At 41.3% G+C, this 18,140-nt stretch overlaps 1 protein-coding gene across 2 annotated transcripts in view; it reads right to left on the minus strand.

The window, feature by feature from the left end:
- Positions 1-243: 243 nt before the first annotated feature.
- The window catches only part of LOC143788576 (uncharacterized), an 88,037-nt gene continuing 70,140 nt past the window's right edge, over positions 244-18,140 (minus strand). For both annotated transcript variants that reach the window (XR_013218671.1, XM_077278355.1), the window contains exon 4: positions 244-380. Coding sequence is in view for 1 of the 2 variants with exons in the window: in XM_077278355.1 (XP_077134470.1) it covers positions 323-380 (58 nt within the window). In the remaining variant the exon portion in view is untranslated. The remainder of the gene's footprint in view (positions 381-18,140) is intronic.

Genomic DNA, 18,140 nt, shown 5'->3' on the forward strand with positions numbered 1-18,140 from the left:
ATTTGAGTGTACAATGGATGTTTTGATCATGTCTTATTGCATTTTATAGGGAAATAGGAAAATTGTTGTGACAATACATGAATTTAGATTTTTTTTTTTATTATGCCAATTACTGTATGGGTTAATTAGCATTTTCATAGGTCAGACTTTTACAGACATGACGATACCTATTATATTTTTTCTTTATTTTTACTGCCTTGCACAAATGGTCACATCTTACAACCTAACACACAACTCCCAATGCCAAAATTTAACATTATGTAGCATTGTCTCAATAAACTGCCTTTGAGTAGTTTTCATCTGTATATTTAACTAATCACAATTATGTGGGTTTTTTCTGCACTTCTTGGAGAACTTGTTTTGGGTTTGTCAGGAGAGATCTAGGTAAGAGAAAATTATTAGGTATTTATGGTGAGAAGGAGCAATTACAAATAAGAATACTTCTCTTAGGTCAATAGAAAAGTTGCATTACCATAGAATGGTCGTCTTGCCACAGTTTCTATTACCACTGATTTTTATATACATTAACTTTAGTGATTTGTAGCTGTCGCTTTGGAAATGTAAATATATTGATCTTAGGGGTTGGTCAACTACAGAAAGGGGCATCACTGCCTCTGATGATCTGGGCACCCGGATTTTTTTTCTGTTGAAAATGATTGGACAATATCATTTACGCACCTTGGAACATTATATGATTATTTGAGCACCACAGAAAGGAAAATATTTGCATCAAATTTATTCAATGTGAATTTTTCCTAATTATGCTCTATTAAGCCCAAAACATAATTAACAAAGGGTGGGAAAATAAATAATACTTACCTATCCCACTGCTGCAGCTCCCTATCTGGTTCGCCGTGCAGCTCCCTCTGGTCTCTTCTTTATTTCTTCACTGACGTTCTCCTTTCCCTAGCTTTACTCTGTACTGGGATTTCCTGCAAGAAGTAGGTCTCAGACATCATGACACATCATGATTTAGTGATGCCCGAGGCTTAGTCAGAGCTTGACATCGGAGGCCTTCTCAACCCTGGTGCACAGAAAAGATGGAGGACATTGTGTGCGGTGCAGAAGTAAAGAAGAGGCCAGAGGGAGCTGCGTTGAGAACCTGGTCAAGGGCTGTAGAGGCAGGACAGGTGGGTTTCGTGGTGAGTATTATTTTTTTCCACCACTGGCCCTGTACAAATCAGCAAAGTGGGGACCAGTCTGCCCCCATTTTGCTGAATTCGACAAAGTGAATCACAAAAAATTCAGATTCCGAAGAATCCAAATTTGCAAAATTCTACGGAAATGTGTGTTAGGGTTGGCGGAACGCACCGAATATATATATTTATTAGAAGAAGTTGGTGTGTTCGCAACCTGGGATCCACCATGCAGGAAAGCACCTGCAGCTAGATATGGCGGTACAATTTAGTAATATAAACAGACTCTGTTACTTCACAGAGTCTGTTAGCAAGGATAACGCTGTGCCCTGTTTGGCTCACAGAGGAACACAGCTACTTAGTAGAGCAGATGGTGGTCATGCAGTCAAATACAAACATGAAACTCCTCGCCGGAGGTGCCAGCATTCTAGGGGCTTATTTCAGCCGGGTCCCTGAATACACACACACCAAACTCCTCGCCGGAGGTGCCAGCATTCTAGGGGCTTATTTCAGCCGGGTCCCTGAATACACACACAAACATGACCACACTGGCGCTGAGCTCGTACATAAATTGACACTAGCGCATGGCCGTGCGGTCATGCTCACTTCTTATAGCTGCAGCAAGTACAGGACCTTCCTAGAAGGACCAATGAGAGACTGCCACAGACGTTGAACACCTTCAGGACCTTCCTAGAGGACCAATAGGATTTAATGCAGTACCTGAGCATGTGACCCTTGATCTCCAATGAGAGATCTTACCCTGGGCATGCTCAGAAAGGGAAAAGTAGGACTTAGTCCCAAAGACGTCTGCTCGCTGCTGACCAGTACTGGCCACAATAGCAGAAGCTGGAAGGACAGCAGTAACCCTTCGCACAGTGTCAAACTGAGCATGATGCTGGGACCGATGCCTCCACAGAGCAGGCTCCACTGCGGCAGGATAAGAATGGGAGACCGCAGCGGAGATGGCTCAAGATTCCCCCTGTGCAGAGGCAGGAACTCGACCCCTAACAATGTGTTTGCCCATTTCTACTAATAACATTAGTAATAATACTTTAAAATTCATTTTCAGGGATAATATTTAGTAACTGATGATCTGTAATTTATAGGTTTCCCAGACTTCCAAAAACCTTCAGTTCTTAATAAATTACCAACAAGTCAGATGTATCCTAAAGGTGAAGACTGGAATGTCAGCCTGTGGTGCGAAATGGAATTTTGCAAAAAGAAAAAAAATGAAAGCAGGAAAGAGACAAAAAAAGATATTTCCTATAAGTCAGAGATCTGGCTGCTGAGAGCTTCAGCTTCCCCGACCTGTCAGGATTTTCTCTGCGGGAACACTATCCATGTTGATTTTACTGAGATGGTTGTTATCCACATTTCACTCCTGATTTATTGGTTTTTAACCAGCTCCTTATGTTCAAACCATAAGAAAACAACTTGGTGCAACTCAAGAAGATGCCACAAATGGACGCTCATCACATTAGAAAGGGAGAAGATAAGAATTTGTTTTACAAAGTGCTGATGAAGTGGAGACATTTTTTACACATCAATGCTTGGAGCGAAGAGCTTACAATCTAGATTCAGGTGAAATGGGCAAAATCATGTATTTACAACAAATTACATTGATCACAAAATCCTGTTTGTGAGAAGGGTGTCAAGAATATAAAGAAATCGCCGATCAGTGATCAGCTGTTGTAAGCATGTATGAAGTGTTAGATTTTCCTGCAGTGCCACCACAGTGGAAATTAGGCATTACACTGGCATTATTGATTAAAATCAATAACTGCAACATGCATCTGTCCATTTTTCTAGGGCATATGGAAGTCATATAAAGAGGTCCCCTTCAAAGAACCTGGAGGACTCAAGATATCTTTATATTACAATGGAAACCTTTTAATTGAATCACCACCATGTAATACTAGATTTATGGTCACTGTATTGAAAACACCTGGCTGGATGAGAAATTCCTTGGCAATATCTGCTGTTTGCCATGAGAAGGACTCAACCAGTTGATCACTCTGGTGACCTACTGTGAAAGGCATGGTCTGTAATGAGGGATGTGTGGCTCAGAAATGTATTTTCAAATTAGGAACTCATAGATAATGTACCCTATTCAGGTCCCTCAACCATATGCCAAACCCTAGAGTGGTGTCAAAGATAGTCTTCTGCTCTGGAGGACCAATCATGTCTTATACATTACACCACCAGTTCACTGATTACATTGTGGGCCATGTAATTCCTTCTTTTTCCTGTGGGGATGCTGCAGGGAAAGCAAACACTTGCTAATTATCTATGAGGGTCTCAGCTTGTTTCTAGAGGAGAGCTCTAAGCCATCCAAAATTGCGCAACTCTTTTTACTTTACTCATTGTTTCATTACCTTGTGTTCTCTATGCTTTATTTCACAATAAACCCCAAATATTAGTAATTTACCGTACATCAGAGAAAATAGGTTTATTACTGCCCTTCAATGTGTTTATTAGCTTTGAAACTGCAAGTCGGCATAAGATCCTACGAACGGGATTTACACATGTGCAAAACATTCAGTATTTATGGGAAGCAGCCTCGAGTGAGACACCAACCCTGATGTGTGCCCTGGGAGCGGCCATAAAGCTGTTACACAAGAACTGTCATGTCTTCATCTTAGAAGTAATGATCGGGAAAACTGTGGAAAAACGTTAGCACTTGACATGGTGAAAAGCGGTTAAGTCTTTATCGTAAAGAGAGATTATTGTCATGTGCCGTTGCCTGAGTCCAGTTCATTTACCGAGGCCAAAGATGGTTAACTTAATAAAGGAGAGAGACAAAATATCACATTAAGCCACACATATGTTTTGTATTGAACATTCTTGGAAGGAGTCTTTATAAGGTGCATATATTCTGTTACGATTTCCCAGAGAAACTGTGACTATTTGGGTAATTCTCGTCTAGACTTCATAGCTCCTGCTGTATTGGTTTCCAATAATAAAGCTACCCAGTGGGTGGTGCATGATGTTATATCTGGGGTTTTCTTTTTTGGGGGGTAACATACCTTGGTGGGCTCTCTCTCACCTCCTTACTCGGGATAGTTTATTATTTATTGCCCTTTGCTTACAGAAAGACAACACTTCTTATGTGTTTTGAGCTGGAACATCCTTGATCTGAGCTGGAGCTATACCAGCGCCAAATGCATAATGATGCCACCTGACTTTGAATTTGAACCTTTGGTGCTAAACTGACAGTTTCTGGATATGGTCCATGGTTTTTGGGGCCAGGTGCATAAGATGATGTCTCATTGGTGAACTGTATCCATTTATTTTGATTTAGACTTTGGCCTCCTAATGTCAGAGATCAAGAGCCATCAATGTCACAATAGTAACTATCTTAGAAATGTTTTAAATAATCTGTCAGTAAGATCAACCCCCCCATATATGATCATGTAGGTCTTTGAAAGCTAAATCCATCAATACCTTTATATATTCTATCTGTTTCTGCATTCCCGAGAAATGTGGTTTAATTTATGAGACTTAAAGTGCTCTGAGTGTGACAAAGCACTTTACAAGTCACTGCCTCCACAGGTTGGAGCATCTGCCTCCTCCACTCAACACCAGACTCTGTAGGTTGATTGGAACCAAAGAAATGAGCCAGAACATATGCTGGTTTAAGTGTAACGTGTAGGTGCACATTCACACTGTAGCAGGGGCGTACATAGAAATCATGGGGTCATGGGGCCCCATAGCAAACATTCTCATTGGGTCTCCCCCGTCCAAGAAAAAAATATTTGGTGGGGTCAAAGAAAAGCATTTCTCACAAGTTTGAAGCCCTTACAAAGCAATTTTCCTCCTACTGAAGCCCTAGATTTCCCTTTTCTTGCACCCATAAAGTATGATGGCAACTAAAGTGCTCCACAAACACTGCTTGATATCCTCACAGTGAATTCTTCCACGGTATCCTCCACAGACATAGTATGATGATCCTACTGTACTCCAATACAGCTCCCCCGGATGATCCCCCAACTGTGACCCCCACACAGTCCTCCATGCAGTATAAAGGGCCTACATATGGTACAATGGCCCCCACACCTCTCTACTGTATAATTGCCCCAACACAAACCTTTACACCATATAATTGCTTTCATAAAGTATAATAACCCACACCATAAATTATAAATGCTCCCACATAGTCCTCCAAATATTATAATTGCCTCATATAACCTTACACATAGTGCATATATTGCATTCCATATAGTAAATGCACCCCTTAGTCATCCATATGGTATAATGCACCCCCCATAGTCCTCCATATAGTGTAATGCATTCCTCAAAGTCCTCCTTATAGTATAATACACTCCTTAGTCATCCATCTATATATATAATTGTCTAAGAGTTTTTCCGTCTGTCTGTCTGTCTTTCTGTCTGTCTGTCTGTCTGTCTGTCTGTCTGTCCTGGAAATCCCGCGTCTCTGATTGGTCGAGGCCGCCAGGCCTCGACCAATCAGCGACGGGCACAGTATCGACGTAGATGTCATAATGGTTGCCATGGCGATGATGATGTCATAAAGGTTGCCTCGACCAATCAGCGACGGGCACAGTCTGCTGCGAATTCTGGAATCATCATTGTCCATATACTACGGGGACATGCATATTCTAGAATACCCGATGCATTAGAATCGGGCCACAATCTAGTATAGTATAATCCGCTCCCCATAGTCATTCATATAGTATAATGCACCCCCATAGTCCTCCATATAGTATAATACACTCTCATAGTCCTTCATATAGTATAATACACTCCCCATAGTCCTCCATATAGTATAATACACTCCCAATAGTCCTCCATATAGTATAATACACTCCCCATAGTCCTTCATATAACATAATACACTTCTCATAGTCCTCCATATAGTATAATACACTCCCCATAGTCCTTCATATAACATAATACACTCCTCATAGTCCTCCATATAGTATAATACACTCCCCATATTCCTTCATATAGCATAATACACTCCCATAGCCCTCTATATAGTATAATACACTCCCCATAGTCCTCCATCTAGTATAATGCACTTCCCATAGTCCTCCATATGGTATGATGCAGTCTATAGGCCTCCATACAGGATTATGGCCACAATAATGAAATCACTGATGTAATAAAATACAATATTCACCTCTCCTTCTCTTTCCCCTGTGGCTCCAGTCTCTGCAGTTAGCATTCTGAAGCCCCCCACATGTCAGTTCAGCGGGCGCCGTGTAGTGCCATCATTGAACCCGATGCACTCAGAAGTAAAATGCAGCGAGAGAATGATGGTGGAAGACGTGTCAGCTGATGGCTTCCGCTTTAGTTATTGCTTTCAAATGCATTGGCCAATACAGTTGAACGTGCGATGATGGGTGGGGGGCTGGTGCCAGTGCTGGCATCAGGACCCATTGCTCACAGGCCCCATAGAGGCCATGTAGGCTGCCACCGTTGGCAGTACGCCACTGCACTGTGGCAATTTAGCAGACAAAACCTAAGATAAAAGTAAAATGAGCAAATACCCTGTAGTAAGTAAATAAATAGTAAACCTTAATAATACAGGATACTTAGTTATAAAAAAGCATAAAAGCCATCTCACCGCGACAAGGTGTACCCAATCGGGATAGTCCTATCTCTAGTATTAAACCTTTTTAGGTGTCAACAGTCCTCAAAATAGATGGGGGTAGAACAGGACCCAAGCCTGACTTTTCATACACCTGCTCAGGTGGATACACTTGCACACCCTATTGGGTACACTACACCTTGTCGCGGTGGGATGGCTTTTATGCTTTTCTGATCAAAATAGTAATAACTAAGCAGCATATGTTATTTACATGTCCTATTATGTTCTATTAAGTCAATACATTTCAATGAGGAGAAGTATATAAGCCACTGCCAAAAATCCTCTGCCAGCAGCTTATAATCTGCAGGAAAAAGGATTGGAAACCTTAAAATTAGCCATGCCTGATTCTTCTTTAGTCCATTGGGCAAGTCAGGTTTCCCCCATATACTTAACTGGTCCTACAATAACTGGATAGTTTGGTCAATTTTCCCATAATATGTATTTCGTCTAATAATCTTAGTATATTCTTTGAGGGCTTTCCTAAGGTGTTTTCGAGATGTTGTAATCAACGGCTTCTCCTCGATGTTTTGCCTTCTTTGTGCTCCTTAACATATATTTATGATTTTTGTCTATTTCTTTTCAATTGATTTTTTAAGGATTGTCTTTTCCATTGAGCAGGGATGTATAAATTAGGATAAAGCTTAAATCTGGTAATTGTGTCTCAAGTGGAAGGTCAGATTTGATTTGGTCAAGGATCCCCATGTTTGCTTTCCTTTCAATCCATGGTTTCTCGAAAGCCTCTGTCAACAATCAAAGCATTAATTGTCTTCCTGCCCTGTTCCTTTATTGCCCAGGTATCCATCTGAAAAGAGCATAATTCACCCTGGCTTAAGGCCCCGTCTCACATAGCGAGATCGCTAGCGAGATCGCTGCTGAGTCACAAGTTTTGTGACGCAACAGCGACCTCCGTAGCGATCTCGCTATGTGTGACACGTACCAGCGATCAGGCCCCTGCTGCGAGATCGCTGGTCGTGTCGGAATGGCCTGGACCTTTTTTCGGTCGTTGAGGCCCCGCTGACATCGCTGAATCGGTGTGTGTGACACCGATCCAGCGATGTCTTCACTGGTAACCAGGGTAAACATCGGGTTACTAAGCGCAGGGCCGCGCTTAGTAACCCGATGTTTACCCTGGTTACCAGCGTAAATGTAAAAAAAAACAAACAGTACATACTCGCCTTCTGATGTCCGTCAGGTCCCTTGCCGTCTGCTTCCTGCTCTCACTGACTGCCGGCCGTACAGTGAGAAGTGAGAGCACAGCAGTGACGTCACCGCTGCGCTCTGCTCTCACTGTACGGCCGGATCTCAGTCAGAGCAGGAAGCAGACGGCAAGGGACCTGACGGACATCAGATGGTGAGTATGTACTGTTTGTTTTTTTTGGTAACCAGGGTAAACATCGGGTTACTAAGCGCGGCCCTGCGCTTAGTAACCCGATGTTTACCCTGGTTACCCGGGTGCTGCAGGGGGACTTCGGCATCGTTGAAGACAGTTTCAACGATGCCGAAGTCGTTCCCCTGATCGTTGGTCGCTGGAGAGAGCGGTCTGTGTGACAGCTCCCCAGCGACCACACAACGACTTACCAACGATCACGGCCAGGTCGTATCGCTGGTCGTGATCGTTGGTAAATCGCTTAGTGAGACGGGGCCTTTAGACAATGCCACAAACAACATACCTCCCGACAAATGTCCGGTTCAGACACATAGCACTTGCACACTTGCATTGCGATAATTTAATTTCTAGTAATATTAGCGACATATACAAACACCAAATAAAAGCCAAAACTTCCAGACACAAAAAATTGTCTTTAAATTTATGTTTTTACTAATTCTCACTAAAACTTATTTATCATTATTTTAACTTGTATAATTTGTAATTAATTTAAGGTTTTTTTTTGCGGATCTCTTATGTCTACTTCTATTCCTCAACTTGTCAACAATTAGAAGGTGTTCACTAGGGCAGATAAAGAGCGGATTCTCCATGTGGAATTTGCAAGTTGACAGTGTATTTCAGTCCAAGCAAAAAAAGTTAATGAAATTTTACCAAATCTCATCCACACATTGGATAAAAAAAAAGTTACACAGAAATTGACCCATTGTGCGGATTTGGAATTCAATGCCTACTTTAATATTCATGTCAAATATGTATCAAAATCTGCTACATAATGTAAAATATTAAAATTTTGTCTAGGATTTCACTTCAAACTCTGTTTAAATTTTCTATAGATTTTCTTTTATGTTACAATTTACGCCCCTTATGGCTTTATTCTTAAAGAGACTGTGTAATTAGAAAATTACTTAGTGGTAAAATCAGATTTTTGTGTTAATGTTAATTTTTTTTTAATAAAAATTTTTTTTGCAATTTTTACACTGGCCTACTGGTTTCTTTTAAGTCTTAAACTTCCTGTTGTTCCAGGAAATAACCCATGTACATTAGCCATACTGAATAGACCATCTGCATTGAAGCATCTAATGAGCATGTGCAAAGGTCAATGTGAGGAATAAGGAGCAGGGTCATCTGTCACATTTTAACCTACAAATGAAGGTAATAACCCACTAAATAAACCATGAAAATTTTTTGCATGCAATGTAACAATATAGCTGAAACACTAACCAATGAAATATCTATAAACCCATAATTAAATGAATAAGCCACATACATTGAATACAAAATAAAAATGTTTATTTATACCTTTAAAAATGACAACATAGATTTGTTAAAAAAACCCAAAATACGCGAAGCATTAAAAAACATAAAAAGATGGAAACGGAGGAACACAGAGATAATGGACAACTTGCAAAGGCAACAATTGATAAAAAAAAGTGCACGTAAAACCTGTTCCTTCCAATATATAAGAAAAATGATTATATATACCCAATGGTAACGATGTAGAACAATATTCTGTTTACTTATGATGAACGTTATTCATGTCTATCATGGGACAATCCCTTTAAATCATAGCATGTATATACTTCAACAATACTATAACATAATGCGTGCTATTTCTGTGTGTCTTGTATTAAAGTCAAGTTTTGTCAAAAGTAAGTCACAAGAATTCATAAGTAAGTGAAGGTTTTACCTTCCAAGGACGATTATGTGTGCAGACAAAAGCTATTGGTGTTGTATAACATGACTTTACAATTAAATAGCATAACATGTCCATGACGTCGGATGACCCATTTCACCGTTACAAATGTCCTTGATCCGTAGACTTCCTACAATAGTCATGTAGACTAATGATTGCTCCATACATTTGTACATTTGCACAGATGAAGTGTGGTATATGGAACTTTTCCTATATGAGATATTACTAAATAAATCATGTGTCCTCCCTTACCATAGCAGAAGACACATTTCCTAAGGGGTGTATTATTATCACAAGAGTGTGCACATGTCACATTTTTTTCTTGTAGAATTGTGCAGCTTGACAACAATTACTAGATATCAATCTATTTATGAAGTCAGCGTGTTTTTTTGGCATCTTGTCCAATAGCTTATACTGTCACATAATCTATGCTCTATTCTTAGATCTGGTTCAGTTTGCTTGGTTCTGTTGCTGTGTATCGGCTATAATTTGAGTTTGGTACAGTATCTATGCCCTAACACTGCTTTGATTAAGGTATACAGGTCCTTCTCAAAAAATTAGCATATAGTGTTAAATTTCATTATTTACCATAATGTAATGATTACAATTAAACTTTCATATATTATAGATTCATTATCCACCAACTGAAATTTGTCAGGTCTTTTATTGTTTTAATACTGATGATTTTGGCCTACAACTCCTGATAACCCAAAAAACCTGTCTCAATAAATTAGCATATTTCAACCGTCCAATCAAATAAAAGTGTTTTTTAATAACAAACAAAAAAACCATCAAATAATAATGTTCAGTTATGCACTCAATACTTGGTCGGGAATCCTTTGGCAGAAATGACTGCTTCAATGTGGCGTGGCATGGAGGCAATCAGCCTGTGACACTGCTGAGATGTTATGGAGGCCCAGGATGCTTCAATAGCGGCCTTAAGCTCATCCAGAGTGTTGGGTCTTGCGTCTCTCAACTTTCTCTTCACAATATCCCACAGATTCTCTATGGGGTTCAGGTCAGGAGAGTTGGCAGGCCAATTGAGCACAGTAATACCATGGTCAGTAAACCATTTACCAGTGGTTTTGGCACTGTGAGCAGGTGCCAGGTCGTGCTGAAAAATGAAATCTTCATCTCCATAAAGCATTTCAGCCGATGGAAGCATGAAGTGCTTCAAAATCTCCAGATAGCTAGCTGCATTGACCCTGCCCTTGATGAAACACAGTGGACCAACACCAGCAGCTGACATGGCACCCCACACCATCACTGACTGTGGGTACTTGACACTGGACTTCAGGCATTTTGGCATTTCCTTCTCCCCAGTCTTCCTCCAGACTCTGGCACCTTGATTTCCGAATGACATGCAAAATTTGCTTTCATCAGAAAAAAGTACTTGGGACCACTTAGCAACAGTCCAGTGCTGCTTCTCTGTAGCCCAGGTCAGGCGCTTCTGCCGCTGTTTATGGTTCAAAAGTGGCTTTACCTGGGGAATGCGGCACCTGTAGCCCATTTCCTGCACACGCCTGTGCACGGTGGCTCTGGATGTTTCCACACCAGACTCAGTCCACTGCTTCCTCAGGTTCACCAAGGTCTGGAATCGGTCCTTCTCCACAATCTTCCTCAGGGTCCGGTCACCTCTTCTCGTTGTACAGCGTTTTCTGCCACATTGTTTCCTTCCAACAGACTTACCATTGAGGTGCCTTGATACAGCACTCTGGGAACAGCCTATTTGTTGAGAAATGTCTTTCTGGGTCTTACCCTCTTGCTTGAGGGTGTCAATGATAGCCTTCTTGACATCTGTCAGGTCGCTAGTCTTACCCATGATGGGGGTTTTGAGTAATGAACCAGGCAGGGAGTTTTTAAAAGCCTCAGGTATCTTTTGCATGTGTTTAGAGTTAATTAGTTGATTCAGAAGATTAGGGTAATAGGTCGTTTAGAGAACCTTTTCTTGATATGCTAATTTATTGAGACAGGTTTTTTGGGTTATCAGGAGTTGTAGGCCAAAATCATCAGTATTAAAACAATAAAAGACCTGACAAATTTCAGTTGGTGGATAATGAATCTATAATATATGAAAGTTTAATTGTAATCATTACATTATGGTAAATAATGAAATTTAACACTATATGCTAATTTTTTGAGAAGGACCTGTATATACTCTAGTCTTATTTTACACCATATCAACAGTATGCAGTAAGTTTTGTTCAACTACTGTATATACTCTACATCTGTGTAGCATGCGTGTTTCGGTTACTGTTTTATATGATTCAGGCTTGGATCTGGAACTGTATCTATACATTAAGCTTGTTTTTGTTAATATACACTCACCGGCCACTTTATTAGGTACACCATGCTAGTAACGGGTTGGACCCCCTTTTGCCTTCAGAACTGCCTCAATTCTTCGTGGCATAGATTCAACAAGGTGCTGGAAGCATTCCTCAGAGATTTTGGTCCATATTGACATGATGGCATCACACAGTTGCCGCAGATTTGTCGGCTGCACATCCCAAAGATGCTCCATACAAGGCAGGATGGATCCATGCTTTCATGTTGTTTACGCCAAATTCTGACCCTACCATCCGAATGTCGCAGCAGAAATCGAGACTCATCAGACCAAGCAACGTTTTTCCAATCTTCTACTGTCCAATTTCGATGAGCTTGTACAAATTGTAGCCTCAGTTTCCTGTTCTTAGCTGAAAGGAGTGGTACCCGGTGTGGTCTTCTGCTGCTGTAGCCCATCTGCCTCAAAGTTCGACGCACTGTGCGTTCAGAGATGCTCTTAGGCCTACCTTGGTTGTAACGGGTGGCGATTTGAGTCACTGTTGCCTTTCTATCAGCTCGAACCAGTCTGCCCATTCTCCTCTGACCTCTGGCATCAACAAGGCATTTCCGCCCACAGAACTGCCGCTCACTGGATTTTTTTTCTTTTTCGGACCATTCTCTGTAAACCCTAGAGATGGTTGTGCGTGAAAATCCCAGTAGATCAGCAGTTTCTGAAATACTCAGACCAGCCCTTCTGGCACCAACAACCATGCCACGTTCAAAGGCACTCAAATCACCTTTCTTCCCCATACTGATGCTCGGTTTGAACTGCAGGAGATTGTCTTGACCATGTCTACATGCCTAAATGCACTGAGTTGCCGCCATGTGATTGGCTGATTAGAAATTAAGTGTTAACAAGAAGTTGGACAGGTGTACCTAATAAAGTGGCCAGTGAGTGTATATACGCTGTTGACTTGGCATTGGTACCACATGCAGTCAGCTTGGAACTTACAGTATCTGTGGATCAGGATTAGATCTGGTACCATGTCTAAGCAATAGTGTTTTTTTCTATATCTATGATTAGGAATGGCATTGTTCTGTATCTGTGTAGTAGCCAGGCCTTATTGTTGTATCCTTGCTCTATACTAGAATCTGGTATTGCATCTATGCTATAAACATGACCTGTAACCATATATATGACTTTGTCTTGGTTTGATTACCATATACTGTATATCACATTGTCTTGGTTCAGTTGCTTTATTTATGTGTTAAGCTTTGTTCTCTTACCAAATCTATGTTCTAGTCTTGAATCTGTTACTGAATCTATATATTTTTTGCTCTATATATGCTTTTGTTTTGGTGCTGTTACAATATGTCATCAGTTTGGTTCTTTTAGAGTATTTGTGAACCAAATTTTGTTCTGGTACCATATCTTTGCAGTAATCTATCTTTAATTACTACTTCACATCTATGTTTAGTCTTGGAACTTGTTCTGTATCTATGCAGTAGCTTGGCTTTATTACTGTATCCATAGTCTAGTCTTGGATCTGGTATTGCATCTTTGCATTTTTAGTCCTAAATTTGTTTCTGAAACCATGCATGATGTTGCCATGGTTTGGTTACTACTATAGCTATGCCATAAGCTTGGTTTTGTTACCAGATCTACTGTATGACCCTATCTTGGCTTGTTTAATATATCCATTCAGTAAGTTTGGTTTTGTTGTCTCGGCCCTCAATTTGAATCTTGTAGCTTATTTAGGCAGAAAGTTCATCTACACACTACACTCACAGAAATATATTACCTTATTTACATGCTTAACCTCCAGTGTATGCACCTATAGTCTCATGTACATTATTTAGCGCCTACATGCAAGTGCATGGATGTCTTATGGCTCTGTACTACAGAGCCGCATTGGCTTCATATTCTTTCAACCAGTCTCCATTGCAGCTCTTTATGTACTGAGATATTCAACCTTAGAAACAATCTTATGATGGAGAAGGAGACTTTTCTCTTGGATTTATAAAAAACCCTTAGGGTACCGTCTCACAGTGGCACTTTTGTCGCTACGACGGTACGATCCGTGATGTTCCAGTGATATCCATACGATATCGCTGTGTCTGACATGCAGCAGCGATCAGGGATCCTGCTTAGAATCGTACGTCGTAGCAGATCGTTTGGAACTTTCTTTCGTCGCTGGATCTCCCGCTGTCATCGCTGGATCGTTGTGTGTGACAGCGATCCAGCGATGCGTTCGCTTGTAACCAGGGTAAACATCGGGTTACTAAGCGCAGGGCCGCGCTTAGTAACCCGATGTTTACCGTGGTTACCAGCGTAAAAGTAAAAAACAAACAAACCGTACATACTCACATTTCGGTGTCCGTCAGGTCCCTTGCCGTCTGCTTCCCGCTCTGGCTGTCTGCCGGCCGGAGCAGAGCACAGTGGTGACGTCACTGCTGTGATCTGCTTTCACTTTACGGCGGCACTCAGTCAGAGCGGGAAGCAGACGGCAAGGGACCTGAAGGACACCGGAATGTGAGTATGTACGGTTTGTTTGTTTTTTACTTTTACGCTGGTAACCACGGTAAACATCGGGTTACTAAGCGCGGCCCTGCGCTTAGTAACCCGATGTTTACCCTGGTTATCCGGGGCCTTCGGCATCGTTGGTCGCTGGAGAGCGGTCTGTGTGACAGCTCCCCAGTGACCACACAACGACTTACCAATGATCACGGCCAGGTCGTATCGCTGGTCGTGATCGTTGGTAAATCGTTATGTGAGACGGTACCCTTAGCCTTCAAATAAAGCCTTTAAAATCCTACAACTCCCATTGACGTGAATAGGATGTTGCGCTTCATTGCTAAGAATGGCCACTACATATTGTTATGCTCAGTGATATAATCTTCCGGACCCTTTTAAAGGCCCCGTCACACACAGCGATGCTGCAGCGATACAGACAACGATGCTGATCGCTGCAGCGTCGCTGTTTAATCGCTGTGTGGTCGCTGGAGAGCTGTCACACAGACAGCTCTCCAGCGACCAACGATGCCGAGGTCCCCGGGTAACCAGGGTAAACATCGGGTTGCTAAGCGCAGGCCCGTGCTTAGTAACCCGATGTTTACCCTGGTTACCAGCGTAAAAGTAAAAAAACCAAACAGTACATACTCACCTTCGCGTCCCCCGGCGTCCGCTTCCTGCACTGACTGAGCGCCGGCCCTAACAGCAGAGCGGTGACGTCACCGCTGTGCTGTACTTTCACTTTACGGCCGGATCTCAGTCAGTGCGGGAAGCAGACGGCAAGGGACCTGACGGACACCGGAATGTGAGTATGTACTGTTTGGTTTTTTTTACATTTACGATGGTAACCAGGGTAAACATCGGGTTACTAAGTGCGGCCCTGCGCTTAGTAACCCGATGTTTACCCTGGTTACCAGTGAAGACATCGCTGAATCCGTGTCACACACACCGATTCAGCGATGTCAGCGGGACCTCAACGACCAAAAAAAGGTCCAGGCCGTTCCGACACGACCAGCGATCTCGCAGCAGGGGCCTGATCGCTGGTACGTGTCACACATAGCAAGATCGCTACTGAGGTCGCTGTTGCGTCACAAAACTTGTGACTCAGCAGCGATCTCGCTAGCGATCTCGCTATGTGAGACGGGGCCTTAAGACTGACTCACTTTGACACACCTCCCTGAATATTGAGACTGCACTGTTTTCAGTGGCTGTTTGTTTAGAGATTACCACCTTCCAGTTTATCCTGTTACCAACATCTCCTCATATTCTTGAGATTTCCTCAATTTACACCTACGACTCCAAAAGACCTCCTGGTTAACCCATTGTTTGCTGTAAGCAATACAAACTTTTACTTAAAGTCTGTTCACATAACATTGCAATCTGCTATGGACACTTCGTCTTTCATCTACACTTTCTGGGGCTTGCTGGTTGACCCATTATTTGCTGTAAGCATTACTAACTGATATTAGAGTCTGTGCACATTATGTTGCAATCTGCTGTGGATACTTCAACTTGCATCTAAAGCTTCTGTGACTTGCTGGTTAACCTATTGTCTGCTGTAAACATTGCAAACCTTTACTAAAAATCTTTTCACATTACATTGCAATCTGCTATGGACACTTCATTTTTCATCTACACTTTCTGTGGCTTGCTGGTTGACCCATCATTTGCTGTAAGCACTGCAAACTGATATTACAGTCTGTTCACATTATGTTGCGATCTGCTGTGGATACTTCAACTTGCATCTAAAGCTTCTGTGACTTGCTGGTTAACCTATTGTCTGCTGTAAACATTACAAACTGGCATTGGAGTCTGTTCATTTTACACAACAATTTAATGTGGATACTGCACCTTAGATCTAACAATCTACAAAAATGCTGTTTTCCTCTTCATCTGTCTTTTAAGCTCTGTGGCTTAGGATGGATCTTGCTTTACTTTCTTGTCTGCAGTCAAGCATAGCCTGATTCTCAGGTTCTCAAACTTCTAACCTGCAGTGCCAACTCCCTGGGTCCATGTGTTGGTGCCGATATGTGACTTTGTGACTCCATCTTACCAGGTGAGCTCTAACACCACTCAAAAATATGTGTCTTATCCTAAGAAAAGACCATAAATTTCATAGTCCTGGACAAGGAAGTAGGGCCAAACTAAAGGTCAGATCTACTAGATCTTAATAGTTAACCACCTTTTGTAGAAACTTCAATGACTTCCATTATAAAAATGAAGAAGATAAGTTTGTGTTGTTGGTTTAGGTTCTTTGTATGGATACATATGCCCTTTCCCTCATCCTTGAAGCATGATTACTGACACATTGTAAGAAAGCTGCAGAATGGTTTAATATGTCTTTGTGCTGCCAATGAGAAAGCGTAGAAGAAATAATGAACTACCCTGATCTCCAGAGTCTCATTGTTGAGTGAAACCTGCAAAAATTATTTCAGATTCCTTTAAATGGAAAAATACTTTCCACCATTGATGCGAATGTAAACTGGCGCACAAAGGAGAATTCAATTGATTTGTGCCGTTCAGATTATCTGTCTTATTCAGTAAGAAAGCTGTGTTATATATATACTTTGTATATGATGTTTATTACTATTATTTATCATTATTATTATTATTGTAATAGTATTTATTATATATGTAAGACCATTAGAAAAAAAAAATCCGTAATAAATTAATTCAGAAACTATATCATTCAATGCTGATGAACCCCAAAGTAGGACCCCAATGATGACAGCTGCCATAGCGGCCATTACAGTTGCCATTTGGGTAGTCCCTCAGCTTTATAGATTTTGGTGTAGTTATGCAATATTACGGTAGGATGCAGAATGGAAATGTGTAAATAAAATCCAATAAAATAAAATTGCAAACTATTTAATCTTAATTCTTGGACATCCAAAAGTGTAAATAAAATAAGATGTCTTCTTTTGGGTTGACATATTATAGTAATTCACACAAAACCTCCAGAAAAGTATGATCTTACTGTCCTCACCCTCAAGTTACAGATGCTTTTGATTTACCGTACATATCAGTCTTACATATCCTGGAATTGTCCCGATTTTCATACTGTCAGCATTCTGCCGGCATGATAGGTGTTTTAGCTGAAATTATTATTTTGAGTATTCAACATAAAGCCACCTCAACACCCGTGCATGCCTTAGCATTTAGAAAGCATTGCTCCTAGCTGCAATATGTTTTACATCACTTTGCTTCATTATCTACTTCTCTAAGCTACAGCCCGGTTTCTAATCATCTTTCCAGCAAACTCCTGTCTGTTACCCAGCAGTTTTCCACTACCTCAGAGCTCAGTCATGTTAATCCTGGTGCTAGTGCACTCTCTACTATCCTGCTACAAGGTTTCTGACAATGAGCTAATCTCTGGTAATACTGCCGCAGTCCAAATCTTAGCCTCTGCAAGCAAGGCACCAGATTATTACTCATCTCTGCTATTATCATGCTGCCTATACTTGTAGCTCTTCTGTTCCTGTGTATAATGCATGGATGGACAGGGCAGTTTCTAGCCCAAAAATGACACAGGGCGA

This window comes from Ranitomeya variabilis, chromosome 8, assembly GCF_051348905.1.
Source record: "Ranitomeya variabilis isolate aRanVar5 chromosome 8, aRanVar5.hap1, whole genome shotgun sequence".
NCBI lineage: Eukaryota > Metazoa > Chordata > Amphibia > Anura > Dendrobatidae > Ranitomeya > Ranitomeya variabilis.